At 36.9% G+C, this 21,069-nt stretch overlaps 4 protein-coding genes across 7 annotated transcripts; all 4 read left to right on the top strand.

The window, feature by feature from the left end:
• The first annotated feature begins 240 nt into the window (after nucleotides 1–240).
• On the top strand, nucleotides 241–10,258 carry LOC132799250 (mediator of RNA polymerase II transcription subunit 15a-like). 4 transcript variants are annotated; one of them, XM_060813779.1, is made up of 13 exons: nucleotides 241–455; nucleotides 831–889; nucleotides 2,088–2,202; nucleotides 3,102–3,213; nucleotides 3,464–3,560; nucleotides 3,895–5,271; nucleotides 5,854–5,915; nucleotides 6,302–6,376; nucleotides 6,708–8,138; nucleotides 8,320–8,664; nucleotides 9,022–9,225; nucleotides 9,306–9,394; nucleotides 9,896–10,258. In XM_060813779.1, exons 3-13 carry the CDS (start codon nucleotides 2,093–2,095, stop codon nucleotides 10,101–10,103), a joined length of 4,110 nt encoding a protein of 1,369 aa, XP_060669762.1. In that variant the 5' UTR covers nucleotides 241–455; nucleotides 831–889; nucleotides 2,088–2,092; the 3' UTR covers nucleotides 10,104–10,258. The 4 variants fall into 4 exon arrangements, with proteins under 4 accessions (XP_060669762.1, XP_060669761.1, XP_060669759.1 ...); XM_060813778.1 differs by having other exon boundaries at nucleotides 242–455; nucleotides 831–875; nucleotides 5,845–5,915; XM_060813776.1 differs by having other exon boundaries at nucleotides 242–455; nucleotides 5,845–5,915.
• Nucleotides 10,259–11,087: 829 nt separating this feature from the next.
• LOC132800333 (uncharacterized serine-rich protein C215.13-like) lies at nucleotides 11,088–12,662 on the top strand. The gene has a single exon (XM_060813789.1). It carries the CDS (start codon nucleotides 11,356–11,358, stop codon nucleotides 11,980–11,982), a length of 627 nt encoding a protein of 208 aa, XP_060669772.1. The 5' UTR covers nucleotides 11,088–11,355; the 3' UTR covers nucleotides 11,983–12,662.
• Nucleotides 12,663–13,423: 761 nt separating this feature from the next.
• On the top strand, nucleotides 13,424–16,271 carry LOC107409632 (mediator-associated protein 2). Its single transcript, XM_048472989.2, has 6 exons — nucleotides 13,424–13,598; nucleotides 14,210–14,373; nucleotides 14,627–14,705; nucleotides 14,853–14,936; nucleotides 15,430–15,828; nucleotides 15,926–16,271. The coding sequence occupies exons 2-5, from the start codon at nucleotides 14,257–14,259 to the stop codon at nucleotides 15,825–15,827; spliced, it is 678 nt and encodes a 225-aa protein (XP_048328946.2). The 5' UTR covers nucleotides 13,424–13,598; nucleotides 14,210–14,256; the 3' UTR covers nucleotide 15,828; nucleotides 15,926–16,271.
• Nucleotides 16,272–16,903: 632 nt separating this feature from the next.
• LOC107407925 (protein NUCLEAR FUSION DEFECTIVE 4) lies at nucleotides 16,904–20,772 on the top strand. The gene is made up of 3 exons (XM_016015266.4): nucleotides 16,904–17,324; nucleotides 18,502–19,403; nucleotides 19,866–20,772. The coding sequence occupies exons 1-3, from the start codon at nucleotides 16,995–16,997 to the stop codon at nucleotides 20,329–20,331; spliced, it is 1,698 nt and encodes a 565-aa protein (XP_015870752.3). The 5' UTR covers nucleotides 16,904–16,994; the 3' UTR covers nucleotides 20,332–20,772.
• Nucleotides 20,773–21,069: the final 297 nt, after the last annotated feature.

Genomic DNA, 21,069 nt, shown 5'->3' with positions numbered 1-21,069 from the left:
AAATGTAAGAGTAAAGTGATTTTTTGGTAACAGTATATAAGAATAAGTGATTTGACATATAAGGACGGAAGTAAAGTATAATTGTAAGTAAAGGAGACGCGGAGAAGGGAGGTGAAAGGGTAATAAGACGGAAAAACTAAGGGCAGTGCTGGCAATGCGACAGAGGAAAGTAATGCCATTAACAGGTCAAAAATAAAAATCCCAATCCTGAATAAATAATTTAGGATTTTGTAATTGCTTGTACTTTCTTCTTTGAAATTATATGTTCATAAAAATTTGGGGATACTTCTGCAACGGGAAACCGGTCGTAACCCCAATCTTCCTTTTCAATTTTCCCTAATTTTCACCCCCATTTTCCTCGTCAAATCCTCGTCTGACTCTCTTGCCTCTGTTCGTCTCTTTGACTATTTTTTTTTTCCAACCCGAAAAGGCTCTCTGGCTTTCTGAGCTTCAAGGTAGTTTTTTTTTTTTTTGATAATCGGCCTATCAATCTCCTCGGATTAACAGATTCTTGATTTCTTTTTTTTTTGGTTTTGTTTTATTCGGTTATGGAGGTTAAATTATTGGATTTGTTTGGTGTCCGCTACTCTTTGTTGAAGCAGATAAAATTGGATTTGGGTTTGGTAAAGAGGAAATTGAAATCAATGAAAAAAAAAATGTTTAATTTTTTTATTGTAATGTAAATAAGAAAAGAAAAAAAAGGTGTAATTTATGAAGTTTCACAATTTTAAGACGCTAATTGTCTCTGCTTATTAGAGGTAAATTTGTTTTGACCGAATCGGTAAAAATTTTAGTGTTGACGTTTTTTATTTTATTTTTCTTTGTTACAGGGTTAAGGCAGTGGGAACGTGGAACTTAACAATATAAAGTTTCAGGTTTGATAATTACGGTTAGCATCTTTTTCTGGATTCTTCGTCTTTATCCAAGTTTTTTCATGAACAATTCCGTCCAACCCGCGTGTCGAAACCACCGAGCCGACTCGTTTCTATTTTGAATTATTACTTAATTAGCTTTAATTGAACCTAACCAAATCATAATTTCATCTTCTTTAACCCCAGCTACCGATATCACCATCTCTCTTTCTCCATCTCCTCTTCTCCTTCGCCTTCTCAGATTCCAACCAGCCACCTGAAGACCTATTTCCGCTTACACACTTTTGTATGTATTGTATTATATATATATACATATATATATATATTTGGATATTATTCGATAAGCTGAATTTTTAGATTTGTGAAATTTTGTTCTCAGTCTTCGATGAAGTTTTTACTAAGTTTTCTAGTTGTCAATTTGTAAAGATTCGAGAATTAAGAAATATTCATGGTTTCTTGTCTCTAATAAAATAGCTTTGACGGATTTGGACCAGAATGAGATTGGAATGCGGTGCCTGAGTGAGATTTTAAATAGTCGATCTTGTAGGCTTTTTTTTTTTTTTAAAATATTTTATTTTTATAAATTAAGGATTAGATTTGGCCAAAAAAAACTTCTTTTTTTTTATTTTTCTTTTTTTGCATATATAAAGGATGTAGCTTATCATCTGTGGTAACTTTACTGATGATATTGATGTGCACTTAAATCATGCTCTTTAGAAAATTTATCTGCTTGAACAACCCAAGACTGTTGTCCTCTCTAAATGTAAAAACATTGAAATTATTCTTTTTTGGAAATGCTTTTTTTTTTTTTTTCCGTTATTCATGCATAGTTGCCCTAAAAATCAATAATTATGTTTCTGTTTCTTTTTGTTTCAAATAGATCAAGGACTCTTTTGCTTTGGAAAATCATACAGAAAGTTAGCTGTACCATCAGATGATATAAATAATGCCACTGTTTTAGCTCTATTTGTGTCGCATAATTAATAAGTTGTCGATCCTTCAGTTCTTTCTTCTCTTCGTTCTTCATGCAAATTTGTTAATGTTTAAGCTGCTAAATGGTTATCATAGAATTTTTTAAGCTTCTTTTAAAAATTGCACGGCTCAGTATTTAGAATCAATGTCACATTCACAAATGATTCCTTTCCGTCTAGGCTTTCTCTTAACTAGTGATTGAATTTTGTGGTTGTCTTAAGAAAGTTTGTTCTGGTGAATTAGATTTGATGGACAATAATAATTGGAGACCTATTCAAGGTGGAGAACCCACAATGGAAACAAGTGACTGGAGGACTCAGTTGCAGCCAGATTCACGTCAGCGAATTGTCAACAAGATGTATGTGCCTTTGAAAAAAATTTGACTTCACATTTTAAGCATTAGATCTAGTGGTTGCATTTTGTAACATTGTTTTATTATAAGTAGTTAAAAAGCAGAAGAAAGAATATTGGAAATTACTAGTAATAGAATGTAACAAATGAACCAAGCTTTCATGATGGTTTTCTTGTTCTCTGTTTACCAGAAGGTATTATCTTTTATCATGTGCTTTTGTCTTCTCAATTTTTTTCTTGCAGTAACCATGCTGCTCTCTATTCATGTTAAAAATGAGCCTGATAAGAAGAGCTCTTGGTTAGTAAAAGAGGATGCTTTTCTTGTAGCTTTTCTTTAGGAGCTAGTATCCATGGCGAAGGGTAAAAGAGAGGGCACTGTTTCAAAATAAAATAAAAGATTTAGTGTAATGCTGAAATGGTATGTGGAATGGGATCCGGATATTAAATGTGGAAGCATTAATTAAAGTAGGAGAGGCAGCATTGAAAATAATGGATTAATAAAGTTAGGGTGGATGCAGTTGTTTGAGTGGTTTTTGCCAGAATATATGGGTGGATATGTGTGTGTGTGTGGAAGTTTGTGCTTGTTTGCTTACATCTGGGTGGAACTTTGCATTGCAATTGAATGGTAGAGAACCGACTGGGTGAAAGTATTGCAGTAGTATTATGTCTTATCAGCTATGACCTAACTATTGCTTAGTCTGGTTTAAGTTTGTGATTTGAAGGTTAAAAGTGAAATTTTCCCTCCGTTTGAAGACATGATAATTGAATACTCCATTTTTATATTTAATTGTTTGGTGTAATCTTAGCTGCATGATTTTTGCATTTTGAAGTTCGTAAGTTGAGAATTATAGTTCTTCAGTGCTGTATGTTCAATAACTGATGAATGAGTTATGATTGCATGTAAAGAATGGATACGTTGAAGAAGCATCTTCCCTTCTCTGGTCAAGAAGGATTGCATGAACTCAAGAAAATCGCTGTAAGGTTTGAGGAAAAGATTTATACTGCTGCCACAAGCCAGGTACTTCCATGTTTCTTTGTTCCCTTAATTTCTATGGTACATGGGCACATGCATTGATAGACATGCAAGCTTATAATTCACTTAAGCATATCTGTATGGTACTTAAGTATGTCTGTACGGATTCATGTCCTCGCACAATAAAAAGATTGTAATATTATATATATATATATATATATATTTTTTTTTGTCTCCACCCTTCATATCATTCACTTGCTATCTAGCCTAATTTGTTATTGATCGCTTATTTCAGTCAGATTATCTACGGAAAATTTCTTTAAAAATGCTCTCAATGGAGACTAAGTCTCAGAACACAATGGCCAGTCCTTTGCCATCCAAGCCAGATCCAGGTAAAACAATTAAGAGCAATGTGCCTCAGTACAAATTTATATTATAATTAATGCTCCTGCTCTCCTTACTTTCATGCTTTTCAAGGAGAAAAAATGATTAAGTTTATATTTTTCAGATATAGTTTTCTCATGGATGGTTAATTAAATGAAAACATTTAATGTTTCATTATGGCATTTTGTCTGGATTAATAGCTTTGTATTTCTGCATTATCACGGTATTTCCATATTGGGAACGGATCAATGCATGTGAGCATGCATTCTTGGTTTAATTATTTATAAGTTTAAATGTTATTCTACTAAATTGATGTATTTTACTTATTTATTTTTGGAATAGGATCTCTTGGCATGCAGTCTCACGTTCACAATCAGGCACAATCTCTTCCTATGCAAATGGTAGCTAACCCGTCTCAACCTCGCCAACAACTTTTATCACAGAACATTCAAAACTCTGCTGGAGGACAAAGTTCTGCTGGCTTATCATCTGCTCTTCCGCCTGCATCTAGCTTGGCCCAGCCTTCTGTTCCAAGTGTCGTCAGCCAAAATCCAAACATGCAAAATATGCCTGCCACTTCACAGAATGCGGTAGGGAATACCATGGGCCAAAGTGTACCTTCGAATATGTTTGCGAGGCAAATGCCAGGAAGGCAACAAGTGCTTCCCCAGCAACAACAGCAGCAGCAGCAGTCCCAAAATCAGTCTCAGTATATATACCAGCAGCAGCTACACAATCCACTATTGAAGCAGAAATTTTCACAGGCAAATATCCCACAAACAATGATACAAGCCCATATCCAGCAGCAGCAGCAGCAGCAACAACAGCAGAATCTATTACAGCCAACTCAGTTGCAATCTTCTCAGCAAACTGTTATGCAAACATCATCTGCAATGCAATCATCTCTTTCTAGTCTTCAGCCAAATCAGCAGCCAACAAAATCCATGCTTCAGCAACATCAGCAATCAATTCTCAGGCAACCGCAACAACCTCAACAATCTTCTGTTGTTCACCAACAACAAACATCAATGGCACAGCAGGCAATATTACCCCCACAGCAGCAGCAGCAGCAGCTTATGGGTCAACAGCCAAATGCTACAAACATGCAACAGAATCACTTAATTGGGCAACAAAACAATGTTGGGGACATGCAGCAGCAACAGAGGTTGCAGGGCCAGCAGAATAATCTTTCAAACCTGCAACACCAGCAGCAGCAGCAGCAGCAACAGCAGCAGCAGCAGCAGCAACAACAACAACAGTTTATGGCTCAGCAAAGCAACCTATCAAATATGCATCAGCAACAGTTGGGCCCTCAAAGTAGTGTAACTGGATTGCAGCAACAGCAGCAGCTGCTTGGTAGCCAGACTGGGAACTCAAGCATGCAAACTAATCAGCACTCAGTGCACATGCTGCAACAATCGAAGGCTCCAGGGCAGCAACAACCTCAGCAGAGTGCATCTACTCTGTTACCAACTCAGGGACAGCAGTCACAACCACAACAATCACAGCAGCAATTATTGTCGCAGATTCAATCACAGGCCCCACAAATGCAGCAGCAGTTAGGTTTGCAGCAGCAGCCAAATCCACTACAACGAGACATGCCACAGAGGCTTCAGCCATCAGGTCAAGGTCCAGGATCCTTGCTTCAACAGCAGAATGTAATTGATCAGCAAAAGCAGTTATATCAATCACAAAGAGCTCTTCCAGAGACGTCATCAAGTATGTTCCGTAGTCTATTTCTTTTCTCTATGGTTTTGACTTTCTTCAGATTATCTTGCATTTCAGCATCCATTATTTTCTCTATATTCTATAAAATGTTCTTTTTTTCCAACTCCTGTTTATTTTTTAAATCAAAAGCTTTATGTTCAACAATGTTATTATAATTTAAATCAGCCTTGTATTAATGATGCAAGGTTGCACGGTGAAAAAGGACTCTTTAGACATGACTATACGTTCTCTATTTCCCATTTGGATGTGGGAGAAGTTTAATTGTCCATTCTTGACCATGCTTCAATTGGTTTATAGTTATAGTCTTGTAGTGAAATTTCATAATTTTGTTGCTTCACGTTCTTGTTAAATACTTTGGCTTATTGTTGCACCATCTACAAATCTTTTTCTACCTGTATTAGTCACTTCCAGCATAATTCTTTTCTTCACTTGATTGTTCTGTACACTGAATTCATACCACTGTTCAAAATTTTTATCTGCTAGTTAAGATCTTTTTAGTTATTGCCTCCATAGTAAAATTTTATATGTCTCATTGCATATATTCATGCTTTTATATCCTTGTAGCGTCTCTAGATTCAACGGCCCAGACAGGACATGCAAGTGGGGGTGATTGGAAAGAGGAAGTCTATCAAAAGGTAAGACACCATAACTTTCCCCTTAGACTGACTTAACATAAAAGGCAAGACTTATGGGGTTTGGGAAGGGCTTTGGGTTTTGTCTGGAATGCACATAGATTTTGGAACAAAAGTTCAGGAATTATGAAAGATTTTGGAACAAAAGTTTAGGAATTATGAACCATTTAGAGATAAGAATACTGATGAAAGATACTGGGCGGTTTAAGTAAAGAATATGAACTCTTTTTAAGCAAGGGAACTCCCTAAATGAAAAGACCACAATGCTTATCTGAAATTCAGCCGCATATACAAACATGTATATGTAACAAATTTTTTTCCCCCCTAATTCTTTGCATGTTCAAAAATTAGAGATTGATGAGCTCTTTCTTGCTGACATTCATTTGCAGATCAAGAGCTTGAAGGACTTGTATTTTGCTGATATGAATGAAATGTCCCAGAAAATTGCTCTTAAATTGCAGCAGGTATGTTACACTTTACAATTTTCATTATGTGATTAATCTCTCAACTTTTTCTTCTCAACCCACCTTTGTCATTATGGACGTTATCAGCATAGCCAGTCCTTCTGAGGACTGGATCCGCTGTTTGAATTTCTGCAGAGGGTTGGTGCACCTTCTGTGTTAAGGCTGCCCTTTGCCCTGACTGCTACTAATAAATATTATTAAAAGTAGAATTGTTTTTTTACTGATATATTGTCTATATATAATACATATATAATATATTTTAATAGAACTTGTTCTTATATGGACCAAAACTGTTTTTGCTTAATCATGTTTTTCATTCTTTGTTTGCCAGCATGATTCCCTTCAACAACCCAAAACAGAGCAGCTTGAGAAGCTAAGATTATTTAAGGCTATGTTGGACAAAAGTATGGCATTTTTACAGCTTAACAAAAATAGCATTTTAATAGGTCACAAGGATAAATTGCCTTTGTATGAGAAGCAGATAGTAAGTTTTGTCAGTTCAAATAGGCCCAGGAAACCTGCTTCTTCATTGCAGCAAGGACAGCTCCCACCACCTCATATACAGTCCATGCTGCAGCCACAATCTCAAATTAACCAAGTTCAAGCCCATGAAAACCAAATTAACCCTCAGTTGCCATCAATGAATGTGCAAAGTTCTGTTTCAACAATGCAGCAGAATAACATTTCGAGTCTACAGCAGAATTCTGTGTCTTCTTTATCCGGGGTTTCATCAACACAGCAAACTATGATTAATTCACTGCAGTCAAACTCCAATCTGGATTCAGGACAAGGAAATTCACTGAACTCGATGCAGCAGGTTGGCATGGGATCTATGCAACAAGCTCCTGCAAGTGCTCCTCAACAGGCAAACATTAATGTCTTGTCATCACAGAATGGAGTTAATGTGCTTCAACCAAACATGAATTCCCTCCAATCCACTTCTGGTATACTTCAACACCAGCAGCTGAAACAACAGCAGGAAATCTTGCAGTCACAGCAGCAGCTCAAACAACAGTTTCAACACCGACAAATGCAGAATCAGATATTGCAGCAGAAGCAACAACAACTACTTCAGCAGCAGCAGCAGCAGCAGCAGCAGCAACAGCAGCAGCAACAACAGCAGCAGCAACAGCAACAGCAATTACAGCAGCAAACAAAGCAGCAGCTGACTGGACAGCTGCCACCACACCAGCAGCAAATGCCTCAGCTTCATCAAGTTAATGATGACTTGAAGATGAGACAGAGTCTGGGTGTTAAGTCGGGGGTCTTTCCACAACATGTCTCATCTGGTCAGCGTCCTTCTTATCCTCATCAACCATTGAAATCAGGATCTCCATTTCCTATCCCTTCAAATCAACTCCTTCAGGCTGCATCTCCTCAAATACTACAGCATTCTTCTCCACAGGTTGACCAGCAAAACCTGCTCACATCTCTCACAAAAGCAGGAACTCCTTTGCAATCTGCTAACTCACCCTTTGTTGTCCCATCACCTTCAACTCCCTTGGCACCATCCCCTATGCCTGACCCTGAAAAACCCATGTCAGGTGTTTCCTCACTTTCAAATACTGGAAATATTGGACAGCAACAAACTGCAAATGTTGGTGTAACAGCCTCCTCTATTGCCATTGGCACTCCTGGAATATCAGCTTCCCCTCTGCTAGCGGAGTATAGTGGTCCAGATGGCACTCATGGTAATACTTTAGCATCTGTTTCTGGCAAGTCAACCATTACAGAGCAGCCTCTCGAACGTTTGATCAAAGCGGTAGTTGAGATATTTTTTCTGAATTCTAATCTTTCATAGTGCTAAATGATTTCTCTTACATAAGATAGAAAAGACAGTATCTAAGTTTCTTTCTTCAGCTTTTACTATTATTTTTTATTTCTATTTGTTCCTATTCATGTCGATGGCAAATGATATATACTATACTGTTTTGACATTGCAGGTAAAATCGATGTCACAAAAGGCATTATGTGCCTCTGTCAGCGACATTGGCTCAGTTGTATGTATGACTGATAGGATAGCAGGATCAGCACCGGGTAATGGATCTAGAGCTGCAGTTGGTGAAGATTTGGTTGCCTTGACATTGTGTCGTCTGCAAGCAAGAAATTTTATCACTCAGGATGCAACAAATGGGACAAGGAAAATGAGGCGCTATACGAGTGCCATGCCCTTAAATGTCGTGTCATCGGCTGGTAGCATAAATGATAGTTTTAAGCAGTTGAATGGTTCAGAAACATCTGACCTGGAGTCTACAGCAACATCTGGTGTCAAGAGGCCGAGGATTGAGGTATTGTGTTTATACCTGAGAGTCACCTAAGCATGACAACTTTTGTTTGGTTGTCATCCTACATTTAGAAAATTGTTAGACTTTAATTTGATAGATACTGTAGATAGTATTAACCATGCAGAGCAACATGCTTTAAAATAAATATTTGTTCAAGGAAATTGGCATCTTAGAGGAGAATGGCACTGTTACATATCTTAGTGTTATTATGGTTCTGATCTGAAGCAGAATCATGCAAGACTACCTTCTTTTTTTTTTTTTTTCCCATTCTAAATTTCGTTTAGTAACATTCATCCCGGTGCATTTTGTCATCTACTCAAAAGGCCCACCACATGACAACCCTATGGTATCCTGTTGCAGGCTAATCATGCCCTTTTAGAAGAAATAAGGGAAATAAATCAGCGACTCATTGACACGGTTGTTGATATTAGTGATGAAGATGTTGATCCAAGTGCTGCTGCTGCTGGTGCTGTTGAAGGGGGTGAAGGAACCATTGTCAAGTGCTCTTTCAGTGCCGTGGCTCTTAGTCCCAACTTGAAATCTCAGTATGCGTCAGCTCAAATGGTGGGTTCTCAAACATTCTGGTGTGATTTATGTCTCAAATGCAGTATTCGTGAATTTACTTTGCATTTGTTGTTATGCAGTCACCAATTCAACCTTTAAGATTGCTTGTTCCCACAAATTATCCCAACTGCTCCCCAATACTCTTGGACAAATTTCCTGTTGAAGTCAGGTAAGGAAGTCAGGCATTTGTGCTTTCTTTCGATCTTCTTCTTGTCGTTATCTTGAGCATTAAAATTTATAGTCAAAGCCTGGTGATGGAAAAGGATGTTTAAAGAGATTTTTGTGAAAAAAACTACCTATGGCCTAATAAATACTAGATTGTAGCACTTCAGTGATCCAGATTTAGCTCTTTGCAATGTGCTATATATACTTACATATATATATATATATATATATATGTATATATCAGATTCACGATTCTGCATTGAATTTTTATCTATGAACGTTTATTTTTCCAATAACTATCTAAATTTTCCATTTAAAAATATGATTAAAACAATCACAACTTAGAATCTAATTCAGATAATAACATTTCTGGGGGTCATTTTTCAAAACAACTGTATGAAGGCCAAGGGGTAAATTTATTGATGCATTTTCTTTCACCTCTTTCTACCTCTCTGCCAGATTCTTAATACAGAAATTGATATTATGATATCTTCTACTTTGACAGCAAGGAATATGAAGATATTTCAGTAAAAGCCAAGTCAAGGTTTAGCATATCTCTACGGAGCCTGTCGCAGCCAATGTCGCTGGGTGAGATAGCAAGGACTTGGGATGTTTGTGCTCGAGCTGTTATTTCCGAGCATGCGCAGCAGAGTGGTGGAGGCAGCTTCAGCTCAAAATATGGAACTTGGGAGAACTGTTTGAGCGCTGCTTAATCATCTCTCAAACAAAATTTTCATGTTTTGTAATAACAATTTACTTTTTGTATCTATTGTTCGAACTTTTCTTTTTCGTTTGATTACATTAATCCGTGATTTAATACATATTTAAAAGGTATGTATTAATGTGTATAAAAGTCATGTTAATTGGATGGACCGTACCGATATTAGTTAAGCCAGTTTAGTTTGACATCAAAAATTCAAATTCTTCGGAAAATACAATTATGAGACTTTTTCTGAATTATTTTTAACTAACCCATTGGAGTTGGCAACCCGAAAGCTCTTTCTTTTTTTTCTTTCTTTTTTGGCTGGAAAAAAAAAAAGGACCTTCTGGTATCATATCGCCCAGGTTTTATGTGAAATTGTTAGTGGATTGGAAATTAAATCGTCATAAATTATTGTCCTAGAAAAATCTGAATTGTCATGTCATAAACAAACTAAGCAAGAGAATACGCCTGCCATTTGTCACCAAGTGCTTGAACAACTAGTTTTTATGGCTTCTAGACAGGCACGTAATCTGGAACGCCCAAAGAATCTGCCACGAAAAAAAAAAAAAAAAAAAATCCTTTTTCTAAAATAAGCCAACAAATAATGGATGGACAGCTGGCCATCAAAAGGCCCCATGTTGTTGTAATGTTGTTTCCAATATCCATCGCCACGAATCCTCTTCGGCCCATTACTTGGAGCCCACGTACACCGTCCCTGTTGACCACTTTAGAAACTTCCAAATTCCATGGACTCTTGCTTTCTTTTATTTATTTTATAATTTGCCGTTTTAATAACATCAAAGGCATCAACTGCAACATGATGAAAGCGCTAATTTTGGCGCTTCTTAAAAATATAAATAAAAATAAAACAATATCAAGAAATGGGTAGCAGCGCGCAAACATTTAAAATTTGTGGGGCTAATTAGTAATTACAATACCAGGTCACGATTCACGAAAGTGAAACCCCAACCCACGTCCGGTTCCATCTGTCTTTAGGTTCACCAACTAGAGCGTATTAGACAACCCTTAATAACGGCTCCAAATTACGACCCTGCCCATCTTATTATTCAACCCGCTTGTGTGTGGATATACGCCCTTCTTCACTTGCTCTGTGCTTGGCGAAACTACCAATGAGTTAAGCGCCACTAACAACTTCAGATACATTCTTTCATAAGAATATCATTCTCTCTCTCTCTCTCTCTCTCTCTCTCTCTCTCTCTCTGTCGCTTTCTATCAACTGATACGAATTACGAATTACGAAGATGGCTTCGCATTCTTCGTCTAGAACCAGATCGAATAGGTTTTCGTCGTCCTCCCCAAATTCGTCCTCAAAAACCTTCGCGTCGTCGTCCAGCTCGAGTTTCTCCTCCCATTCTTCCGCCTTCTACACGCGCTCCTCCTCTCCCACACGTGTGAGAATGTACGGACTCTGTTTTGCCCCGTCGTCTCGGTCGGTGCGGTTCGCGGTCGATCGTCCTACATCTCCTGGTCGCTCGATCTCTATGAGGAAGCAGAGCATCGGCGGCGGCAGAAATGAAAATGGCAATGGCAGCCGCGGCGTGGTGTCCAACCAGAAGAAGACGTGCACGTGTTCGCCGACGACTCACCGTGGCTCGTTCCGATGCTCTCTGCACAAGACTTTGAGAAATAATGGAGGACTTCACGTCCACGATCATACGGAGGTGTCGCAGCATTCCAGTAGCAGATTGAACTGGAGGAGATCGGCGATGACAAATTCGCTGGTGAGGATCGGAGGAGTGGAAGGTGACTTGGTTAGGAGAGCTTTATCGGCACTGATTAGGCCGTCTTCTCACCAGCAGCGGCGGCGAGCCGCTTTTCAGCCAAGGCCAAGCCGGCTCTCCATCATGTCCAAAGCTGACGATTTCTGAACATTTTCCCCGCAATTTTCGTGTTGTATATAGAATTCAAAGGGTCCAGAACACTTAGACGACATACATAAGTCACATAGCTAAGCTACCTGACTCATCGAGAACACAGAAGCAGCCCGCAGAGTCTTTTTTTTTTTTCTTTTTCTTTTTCTATTAGTGATTTTTTGAGTTTCTTCCAAAAATTAAAACAAAAAAAAAATGATAAGAATTTTTGAAATATTAAAAAGCTGATTGATTCCTAGCGCTAGATTAAATATTTTTTTTTAAGTTCAATTTTGTTTCTGTGTAACTGTATTGATAGCTTTGGGATTTCGGCGGTTTCTGGATTTGCTTAATTTGTGTGTTTTTGTATGTCAGTTTTGGGTGTTAGGCATTAGACATAAGCAATGCAATACAAATGCGGAGAGGATGAACAACGATGTGGAACTCTGGAAGATCAACCCGGATTCAGCGTTTTAAGTGCGAAAACAGAACTTTCAAATTCGAACTATTCACAAGTTGAAAAAATATAAAAATTTTGGCAGTGGGAAACTCGGAATACTTAAGAATCGTACTACATATTATACATAGAAAACTAGCTGCATTTTGCATATAAATTGAAGAGTGTCTGATATTTATAAAATATATATATATATATATATATTGTCACCTTGACTAAGTTATCCAGCACAATTTGTTTGATGTTTTGTTTTGTTTGTTTTACATTAGACATATTTATATTATATTTTAGACTATAAAATGTAATATAGTAAAACCAACAAAAAAAATTAAATGAAAAAATTAGGCATACCTAATATTAAGTTGTATATTTATAAATAAATAAATCATGGATCTTATGACTCAGTGGTCAGAAATATAAGTCACTAGAATATTGTTTTTTGCATGTATTGCTTATAATAAAGAAATAAAGAATAAACTAGACCTTAAAAGCCTTTCTCAGCCATTCTGTAATTTTCGAATCTGGCTATTTTTGTAAGGTTAATTATACTTGTAGCAGATTTGATATTAGGCTTTCATACTTACAATTGAAATATGAGTTTATTATTATTACTAAAGTATATATATATATATATATATGTATATATATATATTTATATATATGAGAGTATTATTATAGAATTGAGGGCAAAATAGAGCAATTCTTTAATGTGTATTTATTTTAAAAATAAAATAAGAATAAATTTATTTATTTTTATCTTTTTGGTTAGAGCTTTACAAATCGATTTGTTAACCTATATATTTGAAAATGAAATAAAAAGTTACATTGAACCAAAAATAAAATAAAATAAAATAAACAATAATTTTATTTTGCCACGAGAATCGACAATTAAATTCAATTTTAACGACTAAACTAATATTACATAAAAAATATATTTAGAAAATTTTGATACACTTTTTTTTTTTAAAATAGAAAAAATAATAATAATAAAAATGTTAATACACTGAAAGGAAAGCTTTAACCTGCTGCTGCCTCCTTCGCTCTATATGTTTTTTAAAGTAGCGGTCTTTCTTCTTCCCAATCCCGCCGCCTCGCTCTCTTACTATTTCTTCTATCTATCGCGGTTCTTTATCTGCTGGGCACCTCCACCTATTAACCTTTCGAATTATATAAGCAGGTTTCTTTTTTTTAATTTTTTATGTGATCATTACTTTTCGTGGTTTTTTCAGTGTTTGTTTATTTCAAAGCAATTTAATTTGTATTTTTTTGAATGTTGTGGGGTGTGTTTAGTTCCCGTTTCCTCCTCATTTTTACTCTTTGTTAATGGCGTTTATTGTTGTTAGTTACCGTTATTGTTGTTGTTGTTGTTGTTGGGGGCGCTTAATTTATATTCATGTTTTCTGGGGCCAAGGCTGGAATTCTGAAAGTTGATTTTTTTTTAATTCTAGGGCTCGAGCTGGTTATTCATGTATGATGCTTGAAATCCTTTTAGTTGCAAGGGCATATTGTAGAACATTGAATGCTTTAATAGGTCATTCTTAAGTCTTCATAGTGAGAATTTTTAACCTGATTTGGACTTGTTGAGATTGAAACCCCTTTAATTTTGGTTGATATATGTTCTGCTGCTTTCAATTTAACAAAAGAATGCAAAGAAAGACTAATTCGTTGATTGTTTGGAAAAAAGATTGGCTAATTGGGGAATTGCTTGGAAGATGTTTGACAAATGTTTCAACTGAGGTAGCATTGATTAATTTTGGTATTGATTTTTGTGCTTCGAACACTGTGTAGGCTTGTAAGGTGGGCAGAGTAAGGTGAAGAGCTTCTAATCTGCCCCTATGGAAGAAGGTTATATACCTCCGCCAGAATTCCAGGAAGATGCCAAGGAACCGCTTATAGATCTCAGTTTGAATGACTCTACAGAGCTGTGGCTCATTCAATGGCCTAAGAAGCATGTACGATAGTTTACTTTTAACTGTTGATTTTGATTTTTTTTTTATTTTTTTGTTTTTTTATTTTTTTATTTTTTTTTGTGGGGGGGTAAGAATATCACGTTTGGCTTCGGAGAAAGAAATAAACCACATTGCTAGGTGTTATAACTTATATTGCATTTGGTTCTCCCCGTGAGAATGCTTGCGTTGCTGTCTGTTGTCACTTTTACTGCTTTACCAGGTAATTTTTTTACGAATTGCTCAATGGTTACTGCAGAATCCGGGGTTTGATGGGCAAGAAGTAACATTCAAGCTTCATCACGATGGAAAGTTGGCAAGCTTAAAGGGTTCATCAGGTTATTATAGTTTTGAGTAATGAGTCATAGACAAGCTCTAATTTACTATTGGCCCAATTTCAAAAGAATCTGGATTGAATATGACCTTTGCAATATATATTTCTTCAGTATGATAATGAGCTAATGATAGCAATTGTTTTTTTTCAGATAAAGAATATGATGTTGTCGGTTTTGCGGCTCAAGAGCCAAATGCAACTGTTTTCGCACCTTCTGCATCTGGCACAAAAATTGGTATGCATTTACATGCAAATATGTAATATGTTACTCTGTATGCAAGTGCTATCTTTCTTCCACCATAATTTTGTTTCTCCAAGGTCATGTATACCTAGAAGTCTTATGCATGACCAACTATGTGTGAAAATTTTCTTCTAGTACTTGAGTTGAGGGAGAGTGTTATACCACTTTATTTCCATATTTAATCTTTCATGTATACTTAACCATTGTTTCTAATCATTCATGTTTTATGGAAACCATTGCTCTGAGAGGTATGATGTAATAGCTCATGTATTGGCTATTTGGATCCTGTACTAATATTTGAAGTTTGAAGACATGTATTTATTTGGGTGTATGATCATTTAAATCTTGATGATTGACTAATGGACATATGGGTATGTGTTGGTGTAATAGGATCATTACCATTATTGATCTTATTCTTACTCTTATAATTGGTGCTACTGCTATTACTGGAAATCAGATATGTTGGTCTTGTTTTATATCTTGGCAGTTGGGAAGATCTCACGGCGGGTTTCCCTTGTACGTTATCCAGACCCCCATGAAGTCGAAAAAATCAATTCTGGAAATTGGAAACAAATTTATCAGAACTCAGCTGGCATTTCGTCTCGTTATCCAACCCCTGCACGAAGTACTGCCACTCGAAGTGTTTTGCTCCAATCAGCAAATGGTCGAGCAGCCTCCTCCCGTAGCAGCAGACATAAAAGTTCTTTATCAGAACATGGAGAGCCATCAAAACCTGCAAATGGTAAACATGTTCCTGGACGGACCAAGTCCACAAACCAGTCTATTCAAGATTCAGGACGAGGTCACAGCACAGTTACTTCTTCGGGATCCGCACAGCCTTCTCACCAAGGGAAAGAGAAGAAGAGAAAGAAAACTGAGGATTAAGGTTCCTCTCTGATTTTACCTTCCCTTAAAAACTGTATGTATGAAATTGTTAATTTGGATGGTAGTGAATGAAGCGATCTTCTGTTCTCATTTTATAGGCACATGGAGCGCTGTTACTTAGGTCCTCGGCTCCAAGACAATGGTGCTGCGCTGGCTTCGTGATTCTGAAGATTGTCTGATTTTTGTCTGAAGATATGTCTATTGATGACATGGAAACGCTGAAGCCAGGATAGAGCATTGTACTTTTATTTACTTTGTTTCTTATGTTTATGAATTGAATATGAAGATGATGTGGCCAGTGATGATAAACAGTTTCAATGTGATAAACTTCAACTCCCAATCAGTCATTTGATGGATGTGGACAATGATGACATATGTATCTCGTCTTTATTCAATCTAGATGGTACCTAACAAAGCACATGGCAGTAAAGGAATTTCTTTTCTCATGCTGCGTGTATGAACATTGCCACAATTTACTATCTATCAACTCCACGGTGGTTAGTCTATTTTACATGACAACTATACACACTGCGACTGCATTAAATCACTTTTAATCTTTTATAAAGCAATCTTCGTATAAAAATGTTATTTGGAAAAAGAAAAGATCTTAGTATAAAAATGAAAAAATATTAGTATAAAAATGCGCACGATGCGGATGGATACTGGTTGTATGATGTATTTGAAGATCACATGATTATTCTTACGCACTTCCAGCCAAAAATAATGTATATTTATGTATTAATGGACGAAGATAAGTATTGATTTTTAGCAATCAAAAACCAAAATGAAAAAGAAATTGGAAATTATAATTTAACAAGCAAGTGATCGATAACGGCAAAACATGTGGAGCGATAGATGTGGTCGTTGCATCCGATTGGAGAAATTGTTTGATGATTGCAGCAATTTTCATGTGAGCAGTGAAGATAGTGGGGACCACAAGCCCTACACACTCACGCAGCGTCGTTTCGCAGCTGATTCACACCTAACCGTCCAAAATCTCTCTCTCTCTCTCTCTCTCTCTCTCTCTCTCTCTCTCTCTTTATTGCCTTTTAGCTGCCGTCCTAGGTGTGTATAAATATAAATTTGATGATTTCCAAACAGCCAAAAACACAGAACCGCACAAAGTGGAAAGTTGTGGAGGTATAAATAGTAAAAGCTGTCGGAGAGATGCCAAGTCAAGTTCTAAAAGCAGGAACCAGACCGCCATGGGTGGGCTTGGCAGCAGCAGTTTGGGTCCAAATAGCGGCAGGTAATGCCTACAACTTCCCACTCTACTCTACTCTGCTGAAATCCGTTCTTGGTTTCAATCAGCAGCAGGTGACATTACTTGGAGTGGCCAATGATATTGGAGAAAGTGTGGGGATTCTTCCTGGTATTGCCTGCAACAAGATCCCTCCTTGGGCTCTGCTTTTGGTTGGTACAGTTTGTTGTTTCTTGGGCTATGGTGTCATCTGGCTTGCTGTTAGCCAAACTGTTACTGGCTTGCCCTACTGGCTGGTAAGTGAACCACTTCATTTCTCACGTCCTTGTAATTTTTTGAAGTTTATAATTAAAACTACTGTATGTGGTTAGCTCAAAGAATTAAAATTTTCTTACCTAACTGTTGATTTGATTGGTCTGGTTATACTGTTTAATTAGATTCAATTCTTTTTTTTCTGCATACCCAGTTAAGAATTAGATTCTATAAATTACTTTTGGGTTCACAAATTCAGGAGAGTTTAGTTGCAAAAGATCCAATTTTTAAAAATCCTAGTGTTCAGATCCAATTTTTAAAAATCCTAGTGTTCATTTCCAATTTTTACAAATCCTAGTGTAGATTTTAATTCAGGACAAGTATACGATGCATTCCTTGAACTGGGTGTATCTGCAAACAAAGCTTTCACTTTTGAGATTTATTGTTTGGCTGATAATCGCCTGATCATAACACCTCAATTACATCATGGTTTGGCTTTTATTAATTTACTCCAAAAGATTTATCTCTTGGGATGGCATATGCTTGGGATATGCATATTAGGTGAAACATTTCCATTATTTGGCTTTACTACTTGCTCAATGTTTTATTTAGTTGCAAGGCAGTGAAAATAAGGTCATATAAAAAAATCAGTGTCAAACAAGTAGAAATTATGGTGATACTTCAAGTTGAGAAAGAACGGAAAATCAAGTATGATCACTGTATTAGTCAAGGGAATGATGCAGATTGGCTTTGCCAACTTCAGTCCCACTCTTGAACCCAGACTAGTTATTCATTATCAGCCACCTGCAATATTGTTGAAATATTCATACCAGGAGGTTATTGTAGTTTTATCCTAGAAGGCTTGTTTTTTCTTCTTTCTTTCTGTTTTGTTTTCTTGTACTTGGTGAATAAGAAACATAAACTTTTAGTTACTGAAAATACAAAGAAGGACTAGCAGTCTTACCTTTTAGCAGTTTGCAGCAGTCTAGCTGGCACACTGGTTGTTTTTTTTGGGCCTCAGGCCTCAAAAGGAGCAACTATTGCCCTTCTTTATCCGTTTAGTTCCTTTCATTTATAAAGATATATTTTTTATGTCCTGTGTAAAACTGTGTAGTGAAATAATTTGTTTTCAGGATTCTTGCATTGGGAGCCATAGTATTGGTATATGTGTTTTTGTCCTAGCATTATGGACCTATAACCTGGCATTCTATGTTATGGCAGTTATTTTTGACACTCTGCATAGCCACAAATAGCAATGCTTGGTTTGGCACGGCTGTGCTTGTGACGAACATGAGGAACTTCCCTCTCAGTAGGGGCACTGTTGCTGGAATTCTCAAAGGTTATGTTGGGATCAGTGCTGCAGTGTACACTGTCGTATATAGTCTGGTGCTAGAACAGTCTGCTTTAAAACTCTTGTTATTCCTTACTCTTGGACTACCTGTTTTATCTGTAGCCATGATGTACTTTGTCCGGCCATGTACACCAGCTTCTGGAGAGGACTCTTCGGAGCATGCCCATTTTCTCTTTACTCAAGCTTTTAGTGTCTTGCTCGCCTTCTATCTTGTGACAATCACGGTGTTAGGTGACGTGGTTTCCCTAAGTGATGCTTTGTCATATGTTTTAGTTGCCATAATGGTTATCCTTCTTCTGTCTCCCCTTGCTATTCCAATCAAAATGACATTTTATCCATCTAATACTAGAAGCCTTGCCACACCAGATGATTCCTCTGATAATTTTGGTGTGTTAGAAAGTGACACAACTCAAACCGATCCTTTGTTGACACCATCTTCCTCAGCCGCAAATCTAGGAAGCTTTTATGAGAGCGAGTATGGTTCAGATGTGGAAATACTTCTTGCTTTAGGGGAGGGGGCAGTGAAGAAAAAAAGGAGGCCTAAAAGGGGGGAGGATTTCAAGTTCCGTGAAGCTATCATCAAGGCTGATTTCTGGCTTCTTTGGCTTGTTTATTTTCTTGGGGTTGGTACAGGAGTAACTGTTCTCAATAATTTGAGCCAAATTGGAGTTTCTTTAGGCTGTAACGATACAACAATATTGTTGTCTCTGTTCAGCTTTTGCAATTTTGTGGGTCGTCTTGGTTCCGGTGCTCTTTCTGAACACTTTGTCAGGTCATTACTCCTCAACTTCTATATAAAATAATATGTTATATCTGATTGTAGTTTTTTAATTATTGAAAATAATATTTTACCATAGCTGATTTTTACTTAAAGCATAACTATCGAAATTTAATTGTATTCTACTAGGCCTGTACTTGACTCTTTGTCTTTTTGTTTCCTACAACAATTGTCGCTTATCTAGCACAATATTATGTGCAGTGTCTTTGATTTTTCTCAAATTTTTCTGCCAAAAAGTTTGGTCTGACTATATGTCTAAAGATTTTCTTGACGTTTTACATTTTTGATTCATGGTCTGCCACTGGCTACCCAGTTTTTACTCCCAGATATGATTTATGACCTACATTCTTTGTATCTGAAGTCTGCCAATTAATTTTTGTAGTTTTTGTACTTTTGGTAGGGCTGATTTCTTGTTGGGTGAAACACTAATTTGATACTTTTTGATGTTCACTGCAGGTCCAAGGCAACTCCTCGCACAGTGTGGATGCTATGTGCACATGTAATTATGATCCTGTCATTTCTTTTATATGTTTTACCTTTCACTGGTACTCTCTACGCTGCGACTGCGCTGCTTGGGATATGCTATGGGATTCAGTATTCTGTGATGGTACCAACTACCTCTGAGCTTTTCGGCTTGAAACATTTTGGTGTCATTTACAGCTTCATGGGGCTTGGTAATCCCATCGGTGCATTTCTTTTCTCAGCTCTGCTTGCTGGTTATGTATATGATGCTGAAGCTTCAAAGCAAGGATCATCGACCTGTTTGGGTCCAGATTGCTTCAGGCTCACATTCCTGGTTTTAGCTGGTGTCTGTGGCTTGGGCGCCATCCTTAGTGTAATTCTGACCATTAGAATTCGACCAGTTTACCAAATGTTGTATGCTGGGGGTTCCTTCCGTCTGCCTCAAAGCTCAAACCACTAGCTGCTGGAGATTTTGTTTTTATATATAGATTATAAACCGATCCATTGGCTCTATAGAAACTTGTTCAAATAAATTTATTTCAGCAAAATGGGGTTTCTTTGCGGCTTTGCGTTCCGATATGTTACTTGTTTACTGCGATCTTGCTGAGAGATAAGTAGGATTCCCCCATATAGGCCTTTGTTGGTTTTGTGCCTTTTAGCTGTTTGTTATCGGAACGATTACTATAGAAGACTTTTAAGGTTTTTGGGGAGAAATGATTAAAACTACACATTCAAATTGATGTACCATAATTAGATTTTGATCCTAGTTTATGACAATTATATCGATTCACATTTCTGTGATGATACTTATGTACTATTATTGATAATATTATGATCAAACTTATGTACTATTAATCTATGAGGTTTCAGCTATGATTATTATTATTATTATTGAAGCTCAGATCACTTGTACCATCCCAACCACAAGTTGTTCTGCTACAAAGTATGCCGAAACTTTTTCTGGCAATCCTCGTAAAATATGTGAAGAATTCTAAAATATAAGCGAATATGTCGCAACCATTCATATTAAAGGATTAAAGACTAATTCACTCGAGGTGTGTCTCTCTAAAAACAAAACAGCCAAAAAAAAAAAAAAAAAATCTCAGATGGATAGAACTTTTCTTAAGGTCATTCTATTTTAAACTCCTTGACCAGTTGAAGATAACCCAAGTGGTGATCCTAACTGCCAGATGAAGGT

This window comes from Ziziphus jujuba, chromosome 1 (genome assembly GCF_031755915.1).
Source record: "Ziziphus jujuba cultivar Dongzao chromosome 1, ASM3175591v1".
In the NCBI taxonomy this organism is placed as follows: Eukaryota; Viridiplantae; Streptophyta; class Magnoliopsida; order Rosales; family Rhamnaceae; genus Ziziphus; species Ziziphus jujuba.
Note: the sequence above shows the minus strand (reverse complement) of the source record. Positions and strands in the feature narration are given on the sequence as shown.

Excerpts from the sequence above, each read along its gene's own strand:
- LOC132799250 (XM_060813778.1), top strand. The coding sequence starts at position 2,093 with ATGGACAATAATAATTGGAGACCTATTCAAGGTGGAGAACCCACAATG. Across the intron at positions 3,214-3,463 it reads ATACTGCTGCCACAAGCCAG|TCAGATTATCTACGGAAAAT; the intron begins GTACTTCCATGT and ends CGCTTATTTCAG. Across the intron at positions 6,377-6,707 it reads TTGCTCTTAAATTGCAGCAG|CATGATTCCCTTCAACAACC; the intron begins GTATGTTACACT and ends TTTGTTTGCCAG.
- LOC132800333 (XM_060813789.1), top strand. The coding sequence starts at position 11,356 with ATGGCTTCGCATTCTTCGTCTAGAACCAGATCGAATAGGTTTTCGTCG.
- LOC107409632 (XM_048472989.2), top strand. The coding sequence starts at position 14,257 with ATGGAAGAAGGTTATATACCTCCGCCAGAATTCCAGGAAGATGCCAAG. Across the intron at positions 14,374-14,626 it reads TTCAATGGCCTAAGAAGCAT|AATCCGGGGTTTGATGGGCA; the intron begins GTACGATAGTTT and ends TGGTTACTGCAG. Across the intron at positions 14,706-14,852 it reads AAGCTTAAAGGGTTCATCAG|ATAAAGAATATGATGTTGTC; the intron begins GTTATTATAGTT and ends GTTTTTTTTCAG.
- LOC107407925 (XM_016015266.4), top strand. The coding sequence starts at position 16,995 with ATGCCAAGTCAAGTTCTAAAAGCAGGAACCAGACCGCCATGGGTGGGC. Across the intron at positions 17,325-18,501 it reads CTGGCTTGCCCTACTGGCTG|TTATTTTTGACACTCTGCAT; the intron begins GTAAGTGAACCA and ends ATGTTATGGCAG. Across the intron at positions 19,404-19,865 it reads CTTTCTGAACACTTTGTCAG|GTCCAAGGCAACTCCTCGCA; the intron begins GTCATTACTCCT and ends TGTTCACTGCAG.